General features: G+C 38.0%; 1 protein-coding gene across 1 annotated transcript; it reads right to left on the bottom strand.

The window, feature by feature from the left end:
* Nucleotides 1–1,117: 1,117 nt before the first annotated feature.
* Nucleotides 1,118–17,263, bottom strand: EFHB (EF-hand domain family member B). Its single transcript, XM_056338654.1, has 13 exons — nucleotides 17,088–17,263; nucleotides 16,710–16,772; nucleotides 15,645–15,788; nucleotides 14,804–14,984; nucleotides 14,112–14,222; nucleotides 12,012–12,141; nucleotides 11,552–11,635; nucleotides 9,749–9,816; nucleotides 8,177–8,331; nucleotides 7,148–7,355; nucleotides 6,580–6,786; nucleotides 5,875–6,056; nucleotides 1,118–2,874 (listed from the first exon to the last, which is right to left on the bottom strand). The coding sequence occupies exons 1-13, from the start codon at nucleotides 17,151–17,153 to the stop codon at nucleotides 2,710–2,712; spliced, it is 1,764 nt and encodes a 587-aa protein (XP_056194629.1). The 5' UTR covers nucleotides 17,154–17,263; the 3' UTR covers nucleotides 1,118–2,709.
* Nucleotides 17,264–23,421: the final 6,158 nt, after the last annotated feature.

Genomic DNA, 23,421 nt, shown 5'->3' on the forward strand with positions numbered 1-23,421 from the left:
ACCGTCAAAGGAAAAGATTCTACTGAAAGCAGAGGAATGAAAGTATCTTTATAGTAGGAAGGAATTTCCAGCTGCTAAACAAACACAACAGATCTCATATATACACATATGTGCACACACACAGCTCTGGAATTTTATTTTTTTTTTGTTTTTCCCTGAATGAGCTTAAATCTTTCATCTAAAATTTTCTGTTGAAGAACACTTTTAAAAAAAAAAAAAAAAAAAAAAAGAAAGCAATTCTGTCTGATGCATTTGGAAGCGTACCACAACAAAGGTAAAGGATACTTCCTTCACACCTTATATAAACAGAAGAGGAGCTTTAGAGAATTTCACTGAAGGCAGTGAAATCCTGACATAAATTCAATTGGAATTAGCAGCACATTCATCTTTCTGTCATGATTTCAGTTCGAACAGTGTCCTGGTTTCAGCTGGGATTGAGTTAATGTTCTTAGTAGCTGGTGCAGTGCTGTGTTTTGGATTTGGTGTGATAGCAGCGCTGACAGCACACTGATGGGTTCAGTTGTTGCTGGGTGATGTTTACACCAAGTCAAGGACTTGTCAGTTTCTCCAGCTCTGCCAGAGAGAGGGCTGGAGGGGAATGGGAAATTGGGAGGGGACACAGCCAGGACAGCTGACCCAAGCTAGTCAAAGAGGTATTCCATACCATACGATGTCATGCTGAGTACATAAGCTGGTGGAAGAAGGAGGAAGGGGGACATTTGGCATTATGGTGTTTGTAACCATTAGGTGTGCTGGAGCCCGGCCTTCCTAGGGATGGCCGAACACCTGCCTGCCCATGGGAAGCAGTGAATGAATTCCTTGTTTGCTTTGCTTGTGTGTGCGGCTTTTGCTTTACCTATTAAATTGTTCTTATCTCAACCCTTGAGTTTTACATTCCTTTCTGATTCTCGCCCCCATCCCTCTGGGTGAGGGGGGAGTGAGTGAGTGGCTGCGTGGTGCTTGGTTACCAGCCGGGGTTTAAACCACAACAGTCGCAGTCTACTTCCTGCATGCTTCCCAGTGCATGCCCAGAGTTCCAGAAGGAAGGGAAGGCAACAACTGCACAGAACAATTTTCATTCACAGCAGGAAAGAAGCTGCCTTAACCAAGCAGCTTTTCCACCACCTGCTCCCTTGGAGATACCAGAAAGCAAATTCTTTCTACTTCATGTAAGACAGCTACTATTAAAGCTACAATAATATTGTACCATTAATACAGTGTGTATTGATAAAGAAGAATTTTTATCAATAACCACTGGAGGAACTGGACCTGAACACACCAAACAGTAAGAGACTAGCTCATCTGGATATTGCCATTTTGGCAAACAATGTCCGTACTGCTAGGGCCCTTCCACACGCTGGGGCAAAGGAAAGCCCACACTGCAAGTAAAGAACATAAACTGATTTGTGGATCTCATGTAACAAGCTAGTAAATTACAAGTTCCTAGAACACTGGCAAAAGAATCTTAACAATGAGGTGAGTAAAGCATTACAATGAAACTTTTAAGCTGATATTACACATGCGTTCCTAGTATTTAAAATATATTGCATCTTTACTTAGATTGTAGAATTCAGTACAACTTTTGACTGGCAACATCCTTCAAATCTTACTAAGGTATTTAAAGCACCAACAGGTGTCAAAGTTATATCCTTCCTGAAATCCTGAATATTAAGATTTCATTGTTCAATTACTGTGGAAAACTTTAAAAGTAATCATTCTCACTATCAATAGCAAACAATTTCCATTTGTTTTATACCAAGCTCAGTACTGTAGGTGGAGTGAACATTCTGATTCACAGTTGCCAATTTTAGTATTACTTGCTTTCCATTGTTTATACTTCATATATATTCACTGAGATTTCCATAATGATCCTCAAGATCCCTCTTCCCAAGAAACTGCATTGACCACAGGTGAACAGTTAGCTCTTTGAAAGCCCTCCTAAACTTTTCTGACTACCTAGCCGGTGTTTTTTATGTAATGTGCACATACACTTCTAAATATGCGTTCTTTTTTTGGGTGAAGTTGAATACTACTACCAAATAGCCATAAGCTTGCATAAAGAATATGAGCCTTCTGCCACACAATTGGGTATTTATTTTTGCACTTCTTAATCCATTGGTTCTCACAGAATCTATTTTATGACAACACTTTAGATCCCATGACTACGTAGCTTCCTTAGTATCTTACTGTAAACTACTTTCTCACATAAACTTTTAAAAACTTACTGCAACCTGATCTCTGTTAGCTACCATTTTGTTGACAAGAAATCACACAATATTATAAGCAAGGCAAGGTGCCATTCTATGATCATAATCTTTAAGAGGTCCTGCATATCTAAAGCATTTATCTTAAGTATTTTCAAAAGTGTCCTTCCATTTATAAAAGAAAAAAAACCCTAAAAATGCAAAATATGTCCAAAGTATTATTAGTCTTAGAAACACTGTAAGAAAGCTAAAAAAAAATACAATATAAACGTTTGCGTTCTGTTTACAAACATTTCGTATCCTCTTTTATTCCTATTGATATCCGTTCCTACTAACTGCAATGATAGCAGCAAGATTCATATATATGTGGTGAACCCACTACTAAGAAAGAAAAACCAGTGGACTCCATTTCTGTAAATACACGTTGTTGAAAATATTCATTGTATTCAGCATCAGAATTATGACTGACATCACTTTAAATAAATGCAATTCCCAAACCCTAAAATTAGCAAGTATTTTTTGTGTGTGATCCATGTATCTCATCCAGTACATTCATGATGCTTTCTACACAAACCTCTTCTTTCTGGTGTTTCATACAGGCTTGCTTCCATAGCTCTTCAAACCTTTCATCTGAAATGTTCACACCAATATTGTGGAGAATTTGTGCAATCTACAAAATAATACAATTCATGTAATTCCGGTCAGCTTTTTCTTTAAACTATATAGACTCCAGCTTTTACATACACTATCAATCTCTCTTTACCAACGAATATGTTCTCAGTTTTAAATAAAAACTACATACCGCATCCTGCATCCTTAACCAAAGAAGATCCTATTTAAGTAAATCTGAATCTTATTGGGGTGAAAGCTGCAGTGTACAAAATTGCCTTTAGTTTTTAAAGTAATGGTGATGCAACTTCAGCATTAAAACACAGAAGAGTCAGGGAAAAGTAAACATTTTTTAAAAGCTGTAAGTCAAGTTGTGTTTATCCATTGTATTTTTACTGTTTGCAGTTACCAACACAAATGAGATTATACCATCGTCTGCATTTCACAGCAACAATACCATAGGCAAGATCTTCAATCAGTATAGCTAAGTGGGTGAAGTGACTAAAACAAAATGGTTCACATATACTTCGGGTCTTGCTATAGTTTTACACCAAAGTAATACAACAGAAGTTGGGTTTTTCTGTATTTTCTCACTTGGATGCTTCCTGCTCCATGCCTCATTACACTGATCTGTTGACTCCAACGAATGGGGCTTTAGAAGAATATTGACATGACTTGTACTACTGTTAACATTAGCAAACATTTGGCTTCTTCAATTGTATCATGTGTGTGTGCATGTGTGTTATATTTATGCTCTGGAGATTTTATGCATGCTTTGATGAAGTAAAATGCGTAACATTATCAAATCAACCTTGTCATCTTTCTCGAAAACTGTCTTTTGTATTGATATAGGCCGAAACCACAGTACAGCAAATTATATATATATTATATATAAAAATTATTACATGTACCAATAAATTATGACAGTTTATGCCAGCTGAAATCACATGACGAAAACACGGATTAAATTTTGTTTCTTTAAGCACAGGTGTTGTTTCAGTTAAATTAATAATATTACTCATGAAGAAAACAAACCAGATTTGGTCTAATGTCTTCAATAAGCTAGTGAAATTTAAAAGTTAGAACTAAAAGCAATACTCCACTACAGGATACCACTGCAGGGACAATAAAGGACTACACGCTCTCATAATGTGGCTTCACCATATCAAAATACAACTCTGTCCTGGCTCATCAACAGTCATAAAATAATCACTGACTAAACCACAGACTATCAAGCGTGCAGACAGGGTTAAACTGACCCTTACCGATTATTAACATGATCATGTTGAATATAAATTACACGCTATTACTCAGTTACATAACTTCTATTCTCTTCAATAGACTGGGACAAATTCCAGTGAAGAAACCAGCAGGTCCTAGAACTGTTTTGTTCTTTTGCAACATGAAAACTCACCTCATGAAACTGCTTTATAGTCAGAATTCACATTCATTTCTACAAGCCTCTAAAAACCTGGTAGCATTAAATGACTCTGGGCTTTCATATAATAATTTCATTAGCTATTACATGTTTGAAAAGATTAATGCTCCATAGCAAAATAAATCAAAGACCATCACTAAAATACTGAAATAGTCCATTTCCTGAGTATAGGGTGATTTAACACACTCAGAGGTGGTTAGGTACTGAACTCCGTATAGTCTGTGTAGTCTACAATGGAGTATGACATCTCAGGCCACATTGTAACTTCAGAGATTTCTATCTAGTGCTTGACAGGTATAATGGGCTTCTCAACGAAGCATGAATTCTATTTGCTGTTAGCTATATTCTGCACGCATGGATTTCCTGCTTCAGAGCCAGATTATAAAATGGTAAGTGCCCATGTACACAACATTCTGACAAGCTGTTTTATGGGTATGTATAGAACATGACACCACACTTTTACATCCCTAGCCATTAACTAGCAACATTCTTTTCTGTAAGACACATACTCAAGTTCCAGATCCACATTCAAATGCGACTGAATAGTTAATATAATGACTAGTAGAGAAGGAGAGGTTGTCAAGTCTTTTTTCTTTTTAGATTGGAATTTTACATTTTGTTACAATTGTCTCATAAACTGTATTTCAGGTAATGAAGTTATCTCTTAATATTTTTTCACTAGAAAATGCATACAAATGTAGAAGCAAAAAAGTAAACAATAGTGAAGCAGCAGTGAAGTATTTATGTGGGAGAAGCTCTGGCCTGTGAGGTAACAGACTGGTAGCAGCCCCCAGAAATACCAGATAGAAAAATCTTAGTCCTCAAGTATGTCCCTGCAGTCTCACACACTATCGTTCTCTTCAGAACTATGAGATGGCACAGTACTGGTGTGCGACTCCCTATATCCTCGATCACTGCGTAAGTCCTTTGTAGATCTCAGCCTACGTTGGTGGTTCAGCAGAGCACTTAAAAGGTATATTCAAGCAGTTGGCTAAATTTGCCGTTAGCAAAACCTGCAAGTTTGTTTGAAGAGGGACACATTGGGTATAATTTTCTACTGAACATCCCTCTGTGATAGAAACTATTTTACACACCTGTAAAAATCTTCTTGTGGAGCTTTTAAAGACATACTCTCACAGAATAACTTTGGTTGGAAGAGATCTCTGGAGATCATCCATCCAAACACATAATCAAAGTAAGGCTAGATTTACCATTAAATCATGTTGCTTTAGACCTTGCACAGAAATGCAAATATGTGCAAGGATGAAAATCTCACAGCTGCTTTGCTCTTCTCACATTGCAGAAATTATAAATCATAGACTCTGAAGCTCTAGATTAATTACTAAACCTTGTTTGACACAGCATTTGAGCATGTGAGTAGCAACAACCTGACGTACTTTCTTACATTACTTATTGAAGTTGGAGCTCAATAAAATTAATATCTACCACCTTTATGAATAACTTTGAATGTGAAGAGCACATTTTTCAGATAGTTGAATGGATGCAAAGACTGTAATGCTGAAACAATTAATTTTACAACCTATTTGATAATATGAGTTTTCACTCCCGCATGGCTAGAGGTACATTTATCTTGGAAGAGTATTCTGAAGAAATGCACTATACCTCTGCTTTTGGTCTTGTTTTTAAAAGATCGCTTTCATACACTCCCTTTTGATTGAAGACAGAAGGGAACAATAATGCATAAGCATTGCCCTGATCACCATAATTAGTTCTGTCACTGATGCGGCGAATTTGAGGAGCAGGAATATCTGAACGAACAGTTGGAACACCACACACTGGATAGCCTGTGGAAATCAAAGGTAGCATGATAAAGCCTTTATGCAAAGACAGTGCCAGGGAGGATAAAAAATTTTGTATGAAATAAGAACAAATTTGATACTTCATCTCACTTAGGTTCAATAACAAATTATATAATTTTCTTCCTCATCTCGTTTTTTGTATTTTTAGAATTCCTAGCTTCAGCTACATCGTGAAGCATGACAACAGGTAATCTTGCAGTAATAGTCTAGGACTTATCCAGTACTTCCAGCTGAAAACATTTTTAGGTGATTCCAAGAAGATACTGTTCTCCCAAATATACTAGCATAATTTCCCAAAGACCTACATTAACTTTCACATTTTGAATGTATTAACCATGTCAAACATCCAAGCCATGCCAACTTCCAAGTCACAATCCTAAATAAACTTAGTTTAGATACATTAATTCACTATTGTACATTAGTAGAACCTGTAGCAAATAAGTTTTAAACTTGTTCCTGATTTTGTTTTAAATAATGCTCAGAAGTGAGTACAGTCCACTGTACTTACAGGTTGTTGGGAGACCACCTACTACAGCATTATACTGCGAAGAAGTTGCTTGATAGTTTGCAAATACATGATCTGTTGATCTTTTAAGCTTTTTTGGTGTCTTTTCTGAGCTTCCTGGTTCTTTTAACAAAAGATCTTCCTGTTTCAGCAGTGGCTCATCATTTATCTTTGTGTCTTGAGGCAGAACAGGAGCATCTAATTTTTTCCCTATAAACAAAAGTTAATGGTCAGCCAGAATTTATTATCAGCATGTTATAGACCAAGAGTAAAAACCGTTGCTTGAATCCTTGAAAAAAATATGAAGTAGGTAAGAAAACCCATCTGCATTTCTGATAATGATCCTAAGAGATTTTTTTACTTTATCCTGATTTATGGGCTGTTCTCAACATGCCACACTGAACTCCAGGGTTCTGAAATACATTGGTACCTGAGGCTCTGCTGGTGGTAGGCAATGCACTTGCTAAATCCCACCCTTCTAAAGGAGCACCTAGTCTACAACAGCAATGTCCTTTCAATAGCTGCTGCAAGAACAAGATAATCTCTGCAATTTCCCAGTATCATCATCTACCTTTTGTAATTATTTTTTCTTCAAACTCTTTAATAGCCATTTTGTCTTTCCAGTTCAGAAAGTTTGCAAACTCCAGATAATTAATCAGACCATCTTTATCCAAATCACAATAGTCAAATAAGGAATCCAGGAGCTCATCATCTAGATTAAGATTAAGCTGAAAAAAGGACTTCCGTAGGTCACCCTTGTCTATCATTCCATCAGCGTTCTATTACAAATAAAACAAAACAGCTGTTATAATAGCCATCATAAAAAGGCATCATCAAAAGGAATACAGAAATATATGGGGTTTTATACATGTATACACCCACACGCATGTATATATAAATATATACATATATATAGGGCCAGGCATACCATTTCAGACAAGTTACGTTACTGAGTACGAAGAAACCCCGAGTAATTTAGAAATTAAAAATCTGAATATAAAAGCATCAAAAAATAATTTTCACCTTAAATAATACAGTGATTTGAGAGTAAAAGAGTGTGACAGGGTATTGTGACAAGATAACAATCTAATCATAAACGTTGAGGCAAAGCCAAGATTTCTTTTGAAAGTAAGGCATCAATCATTCTGTATACATTACAATTAATGTTATATATGAAATTTCAATTACAATTTTTTTTTCAGAGAGAAAAAAATAAAAGATCCGAAATTCTGATGCTTGGTGGCTTAGTCAGAAAGTACAGCTTGGAAGAAAATATAAACATAATCCTTTGAACTGTTTTTCTTTTGAGAAGAAATACCAAATTTTGAAGCACAAAAAATGCTAAGATTATTCCTGATCATGCATTTCTTGCTCACTGTTAACTTGGATGTTCCAAATACTGTTGTGAATGGTTCCAAATACTGTTGTGCTTCATTCCACAACCTATCACAGTAGACTAAACACATGGTAACTATCAATTTATAGACTTTATCTATATTTATATTGCTACACTCATGTTTCTTCATGTTTGTACCTCCACAGCACAGGAGTGCTAATGTCACACATTGCTTTAAATTTACACTTTTTTCAAAGCACTAACCTTATCATAATGCCTGAATGCTTCCAGTAACATGTCAAAATTCTCATAGTTGTCTTTCTTCAAACTTTGCCGAACTGCAGTCAAGACAGCTTTCTCTTGGTCTTTACCACAGAGGAACTCATGTGGAACCCAGTAGTGAAGAAGATCACCAACTCCTAAAAATAAACACTTCCTCAATTAGTTGCCCATATAGAGAAAATGGACATTTTAAAAAAAATGGCTTACAGTCTTAAGGAAAAGGAGAATTTCAGTTTTGAGATGCTGATTTTCAGCACTCCTGAACATCTCATATGGCCATTTCATTGACCGATCAAATGGTCCACACAATAGTTTCTCTACTCATATGCAATTAATATAAAAATAATTATAATTAATATCAATTGATATCAATAATTTTGAATCATCATATTATAGCTTCACAAATCCATCTACTGCTTCCAGAAGCTTCCAAATGCAGTAAATTGATGTCTAGATAGTTGAGAACAAAAGAACATGTATTATTAATCTATCACTTCCAGTCTGTCACATTTCACAATACTTACAGGAACCAATGGGAAAGTCAATGTAATATTTCAGATAATTTTATACCATTGATTTCTAGGAAGATAATGTACTATTTTTGTGTTATTCTTCCCATTTTCTACATATCCTAACTTCACTAGTATTTTTAAACACTGAGCTACAGTTCTCATCCAAGTCCCCAAGACACCAAGGTCACGTTCTAAATGCAAGAAGTCCATTCAGAGTTCAATAACAAACAGAGGTAGCTCACCTAATCCCCTTCTAACAGCAATGTACATGCATTATTTTCTACTTGTTAATAATGAAATTTTTTATTCAGTTCCTTCTGCTGTTCCTTAAAGGTAAGGCATATTTACCCATTTTAAATATTTAACTTTATTACACTACAGAATAAAGCATATATAAAAGCTCATGCAGAATTTGAACAAGCTTTCTCTAGTTTTGACTAGTTAAGCAGCTTTGAGCCACTTACATTTTTTTACAGCCTATTTGCTGTATTCCTTAGTTATTAACATAAGGTTAAAACACCATTAATCCCAACATTGACTATTTGAGTTGACTAGCTTTCAAAACTTTTTCGTAATGAAAACCAGTAACTTTTTTTGTTCTGTTTTCTGTCTCCCTGCTACCTTCCAAACCTTATTATTCATATTTATTGCTTATGTTTATTCTTTTTATAGAAGCACTGGAAAAAACGAGGCATAATGGATTTGAACAGCCATTTTAACTTTGTCACTTAGATGTCAGTATGACTTTTCTGCTGTCCTTGATTTTGTTTACATACAGATACAGAAGCTTTAAAAAACAAACAACAAAAAAACCCAACCCCAACATGATCATCCAAAACCTCGTTTCTTTATTTCTGACTTTTTTTTTTTTCCTCACGAGCAACTTCAGTTCTTCTCAAATTTTCCTTCAAAAAGTTACTGTCATTGTTAAATTTTTGTACTCTGCCTCTAAGATTTTAGGAAAATGACACACTACACAGCCAACAGTAACTACTTCTACTTTCATCAACAAAATAAGATTTTATTCTGCCCCTGAACTTACCATATTCATCTGGACGAAGTAACATTCCAAATGTACGGCCTGGGGGAACTTTCATAGTTTCTGCTATACTGTCAATAAGCACATTTCTTTGTTAACTGGCAAATAGTTTATTAATAGTCAAAATAAACCCTGTGCTATTATTAAAAAAAAAGTTATCAACTGTTATATAATTAGGGGTGACACACATAGTTCACCTGAAACGTTTATCAGTACTTTGCTTCAAAGTTGCCATTCCAGAAAAGCATCCCTTTATATACCTGTTTAGAATATTTGCTGTTTGTAATATAACACAACCAAATGGAAAAACATTCTATGCTATTTTTTTTTTTTCTAAGACAATGACAGAAATAAGTGAGAAAAGTCCTTAAAACATACTAGTCAAACAATAGGAGTGTTTAGGACAAATCGATCTCCAACTCAAATAACATCTCCAAATAAACTACTCTGGGCTGAAGTGGAAAAAGTGAATCACATCTCTGCTTTTTCACATGCAATTTTGTGTTTATCAAAACCAGCAGCCGAGCCAATGTCCATCTAGGAAACTTGGCTCAGTTTTATTTGCCAGAAAATTAAGATGCCTTTGGTGACATTAAAGAACTGTTTGTTTCTTCATCTGAAAAAGATGCAATGTTTATTTTATCTCTATGTTTAACAATTAAAACTCTTTCATGAATCAGAAATATCCATCAAAATTGAAATGAGAATCAGTACTTTGCTCTAAAATACAAAACAAATAAACAAAACACACCCCCAGAGATGGAAGCACCGTCGTCTAAAAACTATCACGTGTAGGGGTTTTTTATCCTCGCCATATTACACATAGGACGTGGATGGTATAAAATTCACTAAATGTAATTTGGTTAGCTTCTATCTGTCTTGTAATGTTAGTGCTGGGTTTGAGCTTGCACTGCAACCCATATTCCCTGACTGATCATACTGCTTCACGTTGCTCACGCTCCAGGGCTACTTCACAGTAAGCTAGGACACAGAAAAGGGGAGAAGAGAAACTGGTTCACATTCGTGTTCACTCCTTACAGGTACTATGGGCATAGTTCTCCAGTCACTTAAGCCTGTGATCTTGAGCTTAAAATTAAATTTTGCTACCAAAGTCAGTAATGTTGTTTGTGAGTCTTCAGATACCCTTTTGAAGGAATCTAGAGCATCTGCAAAGGCAGCCTTTGTACACATTCAGGAACCCAGTATCTGTAGCACAGCTGGATCCTGACCACAGCGTACTTAGGACTACTGTAGCCCTTCATAAGCAGTTTGGTAAAATTAAAAAGCTGTTCCAGATCACCTGAGGTATATAAAGCATTGTAATGATTCAATTGAGACTGATACATGCTGCTAGACAATTAACACAATTTAGTTCCATGTCCTTTTCCAAGGAAGTAGTAAATTGAGAATACTGGTGATGTAATAAAGATGACCAAAACCAGTGTCAGAGTAAGCAAAATGGTCAAATCCCCAAACAACAGGTGAGACATTTCAGTTACGAAATAACTGCAAATGACAGGGAAAAAAATAATGAAGTGTGCTTGTAATTTGCTTGGTGCAAATCTGGTCTATTCAGATACAGACCACTGACTTAACTTCACCACATAGACACAATAGAGCCCTTATTAGTAACTTGCATACTTATCAGCCTAATTAGGGCAAGTAGAAAGTCCCTTTCTGTAACTTGAATGCTGAAGTGGAAGCACTGAGCACACAGTTATAATTTTTACTCAAGGCAGACAAAGATACTGGAGGTTTGGCAAACATGAGTGAACTTTGTTCTTGGAAGGTACCTTTGGTACTTACGGATCAAGGCCTTTTCCAAGCTGAGGCTGAAATTTTCCCTTGAAACCATCACTTTGTTTTGATACAATTTTTGCTTCTGTCTTCCTACAAATTATGAAAATAACTCTCACAAGTATCTGATTAACAATATTCAACAATTTTTCAATAATATTAAAAAATATTATACATTGGAAGGAAACATCAACTCCTCTGTGAGACAAACACAAATACAGTAATTGAAAAATCTTGCTTGCTATTTAAAATCAAATGTGTCTTTATGTAATGCTAAAGACATGCCAAGTGCTGTCATACTTTGGTAGAACTGATTTGAATAAACTATTCTAAAAATTACTCCTTCTATTTTCTGTTCAGTTCAATATAGCTAGGGATAAAATTGTGAGATGTAAAACTATATTCATATTTGAAGACTCACTCTTCCCGAGAACTCCACTAATTAACTAGTTAACTCATTGCAACTTACGATTGTAGATCATTGAGCCATTTTAATGATTTTGAAACACTTCGCCCATCTTTGAAGTGGGGGGTTTCTATTCCATAAACAAAAGACTTGCTGAAGTTTGGTGAGTCATATTTCCTATTTATTGCTTCTCCTGTGGAAAAAGTAAGCATTTAAACTGTATAAAACACCTCAGGAAAAAAAATATACTAAGTATCTTCATTCTTAAGAAAAAACAATGAAATGAAAAAGCAAAAGCGAACAATTTGTTCAACTAAATAGAACTAATTTGCATTCCCTGTGTTTATTAAGTAGTTAGGAATAATCTCATTGTCAAAACTGAAGATGAATGGCAAAATAAAAAGCAAAAACCTGCTTCAGTTGTAAAACAGCTGGATGTCCTTTTATGTCTGATTAAAGACAAGCCCAACAGAATTAATGAAAAAATTCTAGGTAGCTTAAGTAGTGAGGGTCACACAAACAAATCACTTTATAAAGCCCATACCTGAGCATCATTTAATTTACTATTGGTTAAAAAAAAATGCCAAAAGGAAAAAATGTTTTTGAGGTGCTGTACTTTCAGATATATTCTTGCTATGTTGACTTCAGCGGAAATTTTGCAACTGACTTCACCATAAACAAGGTATTACCCTACTTGTTCCTGAACTTGCCTATAAAATGAAGTTCCACATACATACAGTATTATGTGATATTCTTGTAAGTGAGCTGCAAGCACATGTTCCTTGCCACAGGAAAAAAGTCATTCTTTCTTGAACTGCTCTTTTCAATTGAAAACTGAAAAGCTCTTTTCAATCACCTTTGGAAAAGAATGGCAATTAGAGCTTTCAAAAAAATATTATTTACTGCATGCTTTCTAATAAGGGCTTCCTATGGCTACATGGCAGCATGGAATTTTTATGTTCTTGTTCAAAACTGGGGCACATAGTTTACTTTTTTTTTGTACTGTCTGCCTGGTTTTGCTTGGTCGCTCCATGATCTTGTGCACGGAAGTTACAAAGGAGACAGAAATGGATAACGAATAATGCCACTGAAATATCTAAGAAAGGTGGGGAAGAAGGGAGACAAAAATTACAGGTTTGGCCAATTTATACCAGTAATACTTGCAGTAGAATTTCTCAGTGAACGAACACAGCGCTATAAATTAACTTCTATGTGACTGCCCCCATATAAAATTTACATTATTACAACTGAAATACCTGTATTGCAGTTTCTTAAATATTTGGCCTACAGTTACAACACTCTTAGTACTAGTACAGTGGGTAAATTTTTTATAATAATAATTTTACAGGGCAGCAACCTAAGTGGAAATGATGGAACTGGGAAAAACAGAAGCAGCTGCAAATACATGTACTGTGTTTCTGAGCGCTATTTGTTACTCTGCTCATGGGCAGACCTATGAGATAAAGGGTAACCATCTCTGAGCAGGCCACTTCACCTAAGTACAGCCCCCAGAGGCTGAAACAGTAGAGGCACAGCCCGCTGGAAGGACAGGGCAAGAGGCTGTGGGACAGACTCACAAGCAGGATGCTGTAGGCTGAGGAACCTGCATTTCAGAGTCAGCAGCCTGAAATTCCTTGCAACCAGAGCCTGATGCCAAGCTCCCCATCAGAAAGTCTTTAACTGCCCTGAAAATCTGTCTGGATCCTGATAAAAAAGAGGAACCAGAGGTAAAAGTACTGGAATGGATTAGGCACACAGTCTGTGGTTTTAAGCCTGAGATTGCTCTCAGTGGCACAGACAATGCCAAACTCTGCTAGCAACCAGGGCATCTATGAGTTTCTAATTTCCTGGAAATACTTTGCTTTTCAATTAGCACCCAAAAGAAATGAGGCTTCCAGCTCCCTCATTACGTTCTTACAGTGTAAGATCACCACGAAGTGATCTACAATTCTAGAAACATGTCATGCTCTCTCAGTTGCACAGAAGGAGTTTTTTTCACATTATTACTTTTAAAAACAATTTATATTAATGCAGTAGTAAAAATTAATAGTTTATATCTCAAAAAAATAGCATACAATTACATCTTGAAGACACAAAGAGGAACCATTACCTTCATTTATATTAGAACTTTTTATGCAGTTTCTCATCAGCCTTTGAACTTACCCACATAATAATCATTGTGTGACACAATGTACAGGTCATGTCCTTCTCTGGCTTCTTTATCCACTTCCTCAAAAGTTTTTGGTGGATTTATAAGTTCTCCAGCTGACACATCTGGAAAGCAAGGAATAAATACATGGTTGGGGGAGGTAAGAGGGATGGGTGTTTGGTTGGTTCTTAAACGGTATTTTCTTAGATAAGATGCTAATGCTGTGGAAGAATGATACTTCTCAGCACATTTCTAATCAATCTATAGGAATCTTACAGCATAATGACATGAGACTAGGAGGAAAAAAAATAAATCACAAAAATTGGGATGAACATAACTGTTGCAAGAGTTACATGGTCAACATGCAAGTGATTTGCTCCCATCTATGGAGGAAAGATTTACAGGTCAAGGTAGTATCTTTTATTAGACCTATTAGAATAGTTGGGAAAAAGAAGGTTAAGTTGTCAGCTACCTAAACAGTTCTCCTGGAACAGAGCCAAAAGCTCTACTAGTTACGAAAGTTCTCAGTTCCTTGTTTCTTCATTGTAACTGAAAAAAATCTGTAATTTTTATGCCTTTCAATAACTGCTGTAATAATATCTTTTCTATTAAGCGGAGATTTTTGGGAGCATACAATATGCTAGACACTAAATTGCAGATTATCTTGTATTTAGAAGAAACATATTTTAACACTAGTTTTTCCTACCTTGAATGACTTTTTTTCCAAATGTAGTATTAATTATATCCAAGCCCTCAGGTAACATAGAAGATTGATCATGTGATCTGCCCAAGGATGCTTCACGATTACTGAAGTAGATTGCTTCTTTTTTGTCTTGTATTTTTTGTTGAAAATTAGTTTTAGGAAGTGGATTTATCAATGAAGCTGCCTAAAGACATCACACACAACACAAGAGGCAAGAAAACCAAAATTTAACCATTCACACTTCACTACGGCTACTCCCTCACACACACATGAACAAAAGTTTGATCATAAGTGTTCTAATGAAATCTTATATTATTACACTCACATAATTTCATCTACCAAGTCGCAAAAATAAACTGTATTTATACATAAAACTGCATAAAATACACATTGTGAGACAGAACTTTTTCTTTTTATGCAAGTTTTTCCACTTGTTAATTTATAAAACTTCAAGACTGCAGATTTTCTTTTCTTAACGTATATTAGAAAATCCAGCCTAATTTATACTATGACCAAATTTAAGTGTCAAAATTATTATAACATCTTTGGAACATAACATAAACATTGAAATGAAATTAATAACTTCTCCAATGACTACTGAATTAAGTCACTGATGAGAGATAAAAGTCACTGAACTTCAAATGTTTTCCTATTTCAATCATGCTAATTAAATCCTATGAATTGACCTCAGAACTCAGATAATCCACAACAGTGGTGAAATGCAAAAAATAGCGTCACTCAGCTATGTACCTTTAACCCTGACTGCAAAGAAAGCAGTTGCTCTTATTAAGGACATTCTTAAGCGGTCCATTCTTAAACAAAAATAAACCAGTCATACTCTTACACTGAGTGAAGAACATGACGCAATGCCATGTGTCAAGTGAGCTGCAATGTCAGGATCATCTGCTCTGCCGTAGAATATTCTTTCAACGCCAGGAGCCGGATTTGTCGTATTTCGAAACTTTCTCACAGTAGTTGGAGTAATGGGCTGTGCATTAAGGCAAAGCAAAAACAATTTTACACCAGATATCCACAAAATATTAATTAGAAGAAAACATACTGCAGCCATTTCAGTGTGATTCCACAGAGAGAAAAACAAAAAATGAAGATATCTTAGGGATTTAACACGTGCATACGCTTCTGTAGATGCTGATATTCTGAGCATAAGGTCAACATAGACCAGCCTAAATTTTATCAAACCAGGAACAGAAGTAATGACAGTTGCTAAGTTCCAACTACCTGGTTCCATCTCTAAGGTGGATAAATGGTTCTTCCTATATACTCCATGAAAAGTAGATGTTACAATTATCAACTTTAGAAACCTTTAACTGGATTCTCAACAATTCCACCATCAATGGAAGAATTTCAGAAATTATTTTAACCAACTTGTTATTTTTTTAATTATCCATTTAAAGGAAGAGCTAGTGCTATTTAAGGGATCCATCTGTGTCTTAGTAACCTCTGACCCTTTAGGGGTATGTGGAAGGGCCAGCGGAAAGCACAATTCTGAGAAGCATCCTTGCAAAGAAGAAGGACCTCCATCAGAAGTAATAATTCCTAATAATAATCACTAAGTGTATTACCAGAGAAAAACAACTCTATTTAGTCCCATCTAAGCAGGCATGGTGAATTTTGTAAAACATGCAGAATGAAAAAGAACTACCAGAAGTGTTTTACAACCCTACCAGCTATTCTATATGATCCCATGTGACAAAAAACTAAAAAACTAACATAAAATAAAAAAGTAATTTCTAAAAAAGCGGCATGTAGAAAAAATGACCAAGGTTTCACTGATTTGTTTTGGGGGGTTGGGGGGTGGCAGGTTTTTTTAGGGCCTGTCTCAAAGCACAGTCCCTGATGGGAAATCATGGCACAAGTTTCACAAGGAGCACCTGAAAAACCAACTCACCCTGGGTAAAACCTCAGTGAAGCAACTCGCAGCCGTTCCGCCAGTGGGAAGTGACTTTCCAGCCTAAACGATACAATCAAGAAGCAAGGCATAACCAAACCCACGGGACTAATAAGCACAGCCAGTCAAATTGGGCTCTGACACCTTGCACGAGTTGTTGTCTACTTGTCCCCGTTTTGATAAGAGGGAAAAAAGGACCCACACGCATTCTGGAGGGGAGAGAGGGGGGCCCGCAGCAAGATGCGCCTGCCTGCCCCGCACGCTGCCCCTCCTCTAGCCTCTTCCCTCAGCCCGCAGCGAGACCCCGGCCCGGGAAGGCTCGGAGAGCGGGCGGGCGGCTCGGCGCTGCGGTGCGACCCCTTCGGCCAAGGCACTCACAGCGAGCAGCTCGGGAAACCTGTCAGTGAACTTCCCCTCGTAGACGGCCCGCAGCGGCCCCGCCATGGCGACACCGGGGCCGCAGCGGCCGTTTATACCGCTCGCCTGACAACGGCGGCGGGCGGCGCGGCCCGTTCCCTCGGAGACATCAGCGGGAGCGGCCGTCTGGGGTTGCCGCCCGCCGCGCTCCCAGCGCTCGCCGGCCCCGCCCCCGCCACACCGCTCCGGCCGGCCCCGCCCCCTCACACCGCTCCGGCCGGCCCCGCCCCCGCCACGCCGCTCCGGCCGGCCCCGCCCCCTCACACCGCTCCGGCCGGCCCCGCCCCCTCACACCGCTCCGGCCGGCCCCGCCCCCTCACACCGCTCCGGCCGGCCCCGCCCCCGCCACACCGCTCCGGCCGGCCCCGCCCCCTCACACCGCTCCGGCCGGCCCCGCCCCCGCCACACCGCTCCGGCCGCCTCCCGCGCACCCCCTGGAGAAAGCCAGGAAACAAAACCCACTCAGGGCTGTTTTGTAACCGCTGTGACCCAAGGAAATCATTCAGACCCAAATGCGGAGGTAGCACCTTCCTCAGACCCGTTATTACAGCCCTTGGAAATTCACCAGCTTTCAGACAGGCGGGCTGAGTCTTCTCTGGGTTGAAAGGAAGTCTTACAAAGTGAGAAGTCCAATGAAACGTTCAATCTTTATTAATTATTCTATTAAAAAGTACAGCCCCTTTCACAAATGTTGTCACGTGTATAAAAACATTAATGTAATATTTTATACTGAGACTGCTCCTCCAGAGCAAACCGCAATTCCCATCGATACCATGGCACAGAGGTGGGTGAGAGGGGCCTGGCAGCATTGCCCAGGCACCACGTGAATGCTCTGTCTTAACACATCGTGTATCTAAACCACTGTATTCGCCTTTTAGAAACAGATGTGGCTTACTTCAGAAAAGCAGCATGTGTAAGACTGAACAAGTTTCATTGCTGTTTAGAAGCCCCTCTGCTCTTACAAAGACTTTTACTCTCAGGTGACATTTAGTAAACTCTCTCCTTCCCAGCAAAACACCTACATTTAATCACATCCCGCTCCATTCTCTACAGTCCTATGATGGCAAAGCCAATTTTAGATAAACATACAGACCTTAACCGCAATTAATTAACAAACACTACCAGCTGTTGCCATTTTATTCTCAGCCCTAAGTTTTGTTTGATAAGGAATTAAAATTAAGGAAGCTAAATTAAAACTGAATTTTCAGGACCCTTTACTACAAATGGAAGATGAGTCTTGGGCAGCGATTGCTCACCGATGACCAGGCCACTGGGCAGTCAGGGTACCTGACTACCTACCTGCTCCAGCGTCGGGAGCTTCAACAGCACATGTCAGTACTATGATCAGATAGCTTCTAGCAGGCATGAACATACTTAATCTTCTCCAGGTAACATATGTTATCATCAGCTGTTACCTAGCTGTGGCCTTTCCGGTGCCCTTTTCAAAAGTAGGTGTGTTTTTCTGTTGTCAGATGTGGCTTGTTCCACATAGTTCATACAGAACATCCACAACCACTTGGAAACTAAAGCTCTTGCAAATTCTTAATGTGTTCAGTTTATTTCATATTTCAGTCATATTTGTTTTTACTTAAAGTCCAGAGCACTCCTGCTAAATAAAGCAATAATTGTTGGTAGTTCAATAAATGAAATAAAATGATCAATTACATCTTGCCTCATGATCTGTCCATGTCAGGTGCAATTTCTATCTAGTAAAGGCTAAAACTGCAGGTGTTAGAAATAAGGGATTAATTTGATCTGATTGTAACTGGGTAAGGATAAAGCTCTCAGAAGAAGAGGGAACTATTTATAGAGAGGAATAGTCAAGTAAAGTATCACAAAAATTATATGGTAATAGCAGGGCATGGGAAAATGGGACTTGAATTTTTATTCTTGTGTTCGTTGTACTTCTAGCTGGCTATCCACCTGTGCTCAAGGTATTACCATTTTTGTACATTCTGTTATTTCCGATTTATTTTTACGTTGCTTTTTTCCCCAGTAGGTGGCCACGCTTGCTAATTGAAAGAATACACTTAGACACAGTGCAGGTTGTGTCAAAGGTAGAAAAACAGGACCTGGCCATGTAAAAAGAATGTCTATTGCAGAAACAAGTAGAGCAGAAGTCCTCAGCCTACTCTGTTTTGCCCCTCTGTTTTTTTTTCAGCAGAAGTGCAGGTCTCCATAAATTAATTTGAAACCTACTACCAATATATATGCTTCTCTTAGATATCCCTTAGAAGTCAAGATCTTGGAAGCAGATCCTAAACCCTTTCAGACCAAAAATCTGCTCTTAAAAATGCTCTTAGTTGCTAGCTTCTTTGTGGAAGAGAGAGATGCCTCACTGGCTACTCTCTGCAAGAGATGCATCCAGGTGCCACAAAACAGAAAAACGTTTTTACCTGCAGGAGCTGCTTCTGTTACAAATTACTATAGCAGGGTAGATACTGTAGAAAACCGGCTAGTAAAAAGATATGGAAGAATACATCTCTTTCACCTCCTAGACGAAAAATACCGTGTATTACTAAGCTGAAAAACTGCATCTGTATTTTCACCCCCTATCAGGAAAAAAAAAAAATCTTCAAAATGAGAATCTTGAAGTCACAGAAATGAAACTAAACTAGTAGTGGATGAATTTGGAAAGATTTTCCCTTCATATACACTGTATTACAAGTAGTTAGGATGAAGCCTGGTAAAAGCCAAGCTAAGAGCATTCTCAGCACATTACAGGTGGACACACAAAATAAGAAAGGGTAGTAAAAGCTAGAAGTTTCTTACCTCTGTTTTCTAGGTGTTTTCTTAAGTCCACAGGGCAGATAAAATGTGAACTCACAGTTCCACGCAGATGTATCCAACGAAAGAGCTGCCCCTTCTCACTACAGTTCTGCTCATTTTAGGAATCAGTGTCATATTCATTCCTTCTTAGATTGAAAGCTAGTTGGTGTGCAGGAAGAGTATTTGTAGGGTAGGAAGGATCTGTAAATGTTAAAGATAAGCTGATGAATTACCAAACAAAAAAAATTAACTCCATTTTAGAAAAAAGACTGAAACTTTCTTGACTTCAGCATGAGTTTGTCACCTCCTGTGTTGAAAAAATCAGATCTCTAGAGAAGGCGGTTTTGGAAAAAAATTGAACAAAATATTGCCTGCTACAACAGTACTTGTTATTTAAAAGTTACCTGTATTTACTGGCATCCAATTCCCACAATATATTGCCTTTTTCTGTCTTGTTCAGGAAGAAAGATGAGGAAAGGAAGCTGCCTAGATGCCTGCACTTTGCTTCCTTTATGAAGCACAAAGATCCCATGTTCTGCAACACAGTTCTCATCCTGACTACAGTGCTAGCAGAGATGGCCGTCAAAGCACTAAGTTTGTGACGAACTCAGCCTCTGAAGGCCAGAGAACTCCATGTAAAATGCTGCAAACTGTGAAAATCTCCGTTGTTATTGGCTGGTTACTTTCATGGTTTTTAATTCAACTCATTTACAGATACAAAATTACTGCTATGTGCTGCATACATTCTATAAGTTAAGATACAACCAAACCAATGGATGTACAGAAACAATGTAGACAAGCAGAGATAGAAGACAGAAAAAAAGATATTACAGCAGATGGACACATGGAAAAAAAACATTGGCAACTTGAAACAAAGAGACTCTGCACATCCTCTAAAGCAAATTTCCATTCAGTATTACACATCTAGAGTCAGATTTAAACACAAAAAGGCTGAACGGAGCATATGATTAAATTCTGCAGAGAAATGCTGAAATAGATAGAAATCAGTCTGGTGAAATCATGGCTGACTAACATTTTTGTTAAGATCATCCAACACAGTTTCACTTTTGCTATCTGACATATCACCCAAGATGGCATAAAATACAAAACCATGTTCACTGGTAAGGCTATCCAGCTCTGATTTCAGAGCATTTCTTAAACAGCTGTTTGTCCAGACTACAACAGAAGAAACATCTTCACCACTAACATTCACAGAGACCTGTCGATCCCAAAATACAGTAACTGGGACTCAGTCACTTGAGTACTGCGTCTGTTTCACACAATCACTGTGACTCTTTGCTGTTTGCTGACCCCGTAAGCCAGCATCAACCAGCTATGAACAATTTGCAAGTTTCACAAAGCGAAAGAGACACCCTACAGCTCTGTGTAGGGGTCAGGGAGGGAGTTAGCGATAACCTCATGCATATGACACGCTTTTTAGCAGCACACCAGCACCCTAGACCTGCTGTTGTAGGCTCTGAGTCTCGGAGTGCATTCACCCCATTGCCAAAACTATTGAGTGCCTATATACTTAACAGACACAAAGCATGTGAGCTTTGCATTCATGCTAGCAGTTTCAGTATAATGGCCTACTGCAATGTATCTTAAGTCTGCTCAAAAGATTCTGAAAAGAAAAATTCTGTAATCTCTCATGTGAAATTAATCATTCTGTATCACTTTTGCCCCCTTTTCATTAGTGCAACTATACGACATGAATTCGCGCATCAAAAATTCCATGCAGCCTTCAATTTCAGGTATATTTGCTAATCTGAAAAATTATTCCAATTTGAGAAAGTATTTTGTTTATTTACTTATATGAGAAGGCTAGAATATCTGATCCCTACATGCGGAATGTAACGGTTCTTCTTTTCTGAACATCACTGCATTACATTTTGTATTTTCTCTCATTCTTCCTGTGTAAACTGAGTGTGTGGTTTCACATTACACCTAACCAAAGCTTACTGCCAAACAGGTGGTTCTTGGCTCTTCTTCTCTGAACTCATACTCCTCTACTCCCAATCTGCACCACATCTACTCAGCCTGCAGCTACAGATGAGTTGGTTCAGTGAGCTGAGCCACTACAAAACTGTCTTCTGGTGAATAATTTTTTGCATTACATCAGTGGTTGATCCAACTTACTCTGCAGCTGTAGGGTATCACAACTTACTCAAGAGGTCTGAGCTGGCAGCTGGAAACAGAAATAGACTAGGATCGTATCTTCCATTAGTGCTCTTCATTCGAGTAGATTAAGTGAAACATGAAATGCCATGTATGACGTGAGCATTTAATCTCTAAACTGAATTTAAATTCAAATCATTCTAAATACTCAGTGTAATATTTTAATTTTTTTCATCCAAAACTGTTCATGTATGTACTGGGTCTGGCTGGGACAGAGTTAATTTTCTTCTTAGCAGCCTGTATGGTGCTGTGTTTTGGATTTGAGACTAAAACAGTATTGATAACACAGCAGTACTTCAGCTACATCTGAAGAGTACTTGCACAGGGTCAAGGCTTTCTCTTTCTCCACTTTGTCGTTGTCCCTGCCCAGGGGGGTATACTGAGGGTGGGCAAGAAACTTGGGAGGGGAATGCAGCTGGGACAACTGACCTGAATTAATCAAAGGTATATTCCATATCACATAGCATCATGCTCGGCAATAAAAATTGGAGGTAGAGGAAGAAGGAGCTGGCTTCCAAGACAACTACTGCTCAGAGACTGGTTGGACATTGGTCTCTTTGTGGGAGGCGATAGGTGTTTTCCTTCATACTGCCTTCTCCCTCTCCCCTTTACCTATTCTTTGCCTTTCTCTTGACCCACAAGTAGTCTTGCTTTTGTTCTTCCTATTCTATTCTCTGCCCTGCTGCAGAGAGGTGAGTGCGTGAGCAAGCAGCTGCCAGGTTGTTTGGATGCTGGCTGGTGCTTGGATGTATGTTCATAATATATATTAAAAACCATCTGTTTATCAGGATTCTGGTGTGTTGCTCAGCAAATCCTGCAGTCCAGCTGAACACACTGAAACCAGTCAGAGGGTTATGGCAAATAAGCAGTGCATTAGGGCAGGATTACCTCATTTAAAGGTTATTCTTACAAATATTCTAAAAGTTGGTCTTCACTGTAAGCTTCAGCAAACTCAGAGCTCGGAAAACTTGCATACTTTCAAACGTGTTTCTCTGGAGCTAGTCTGGCATTCTGCATCACTGGTGAACTCAAAGTCTTTTTCACTTTTTTGTTACAGAAATGCTTTTTGTAAGGCAAATATGTAAGTGATTAACTTTGACTGAGTAAAAGCAGAATGGGGAAATTATTAGAGACCAATCTGCTAACAATGGTACATGGAAAAGAATTGAAGATGATAAAGAGAAAAGAACAGACTGATTTTATTCCATCCACTTCAGTACCTTTTAAAGTATTGATATGTCCATACTAGGGAAGGAGAGGAAAAAAAAAAAAAGACCCGCAGAAGACACAACAGCAGACAGATATGAGATTTGTCGATTTCCCTCTCATTCTACAAGGCCATTGGCTA

Source organism: Falco biarmicus, chromosome 4, assembly GCF_023638135.1.
Source record: "Falco biarmicus isolate bFalBia1 chromosome 4, bFalBia1.pri, whole genome shotgun sequence".
NCBI classification, from domain to species: domain Eukaryota; kingdom Metazoa; phylum Chordata; class Aves; order Falconiformes; family Falconidae; genus Falco; species Falco biarmicus.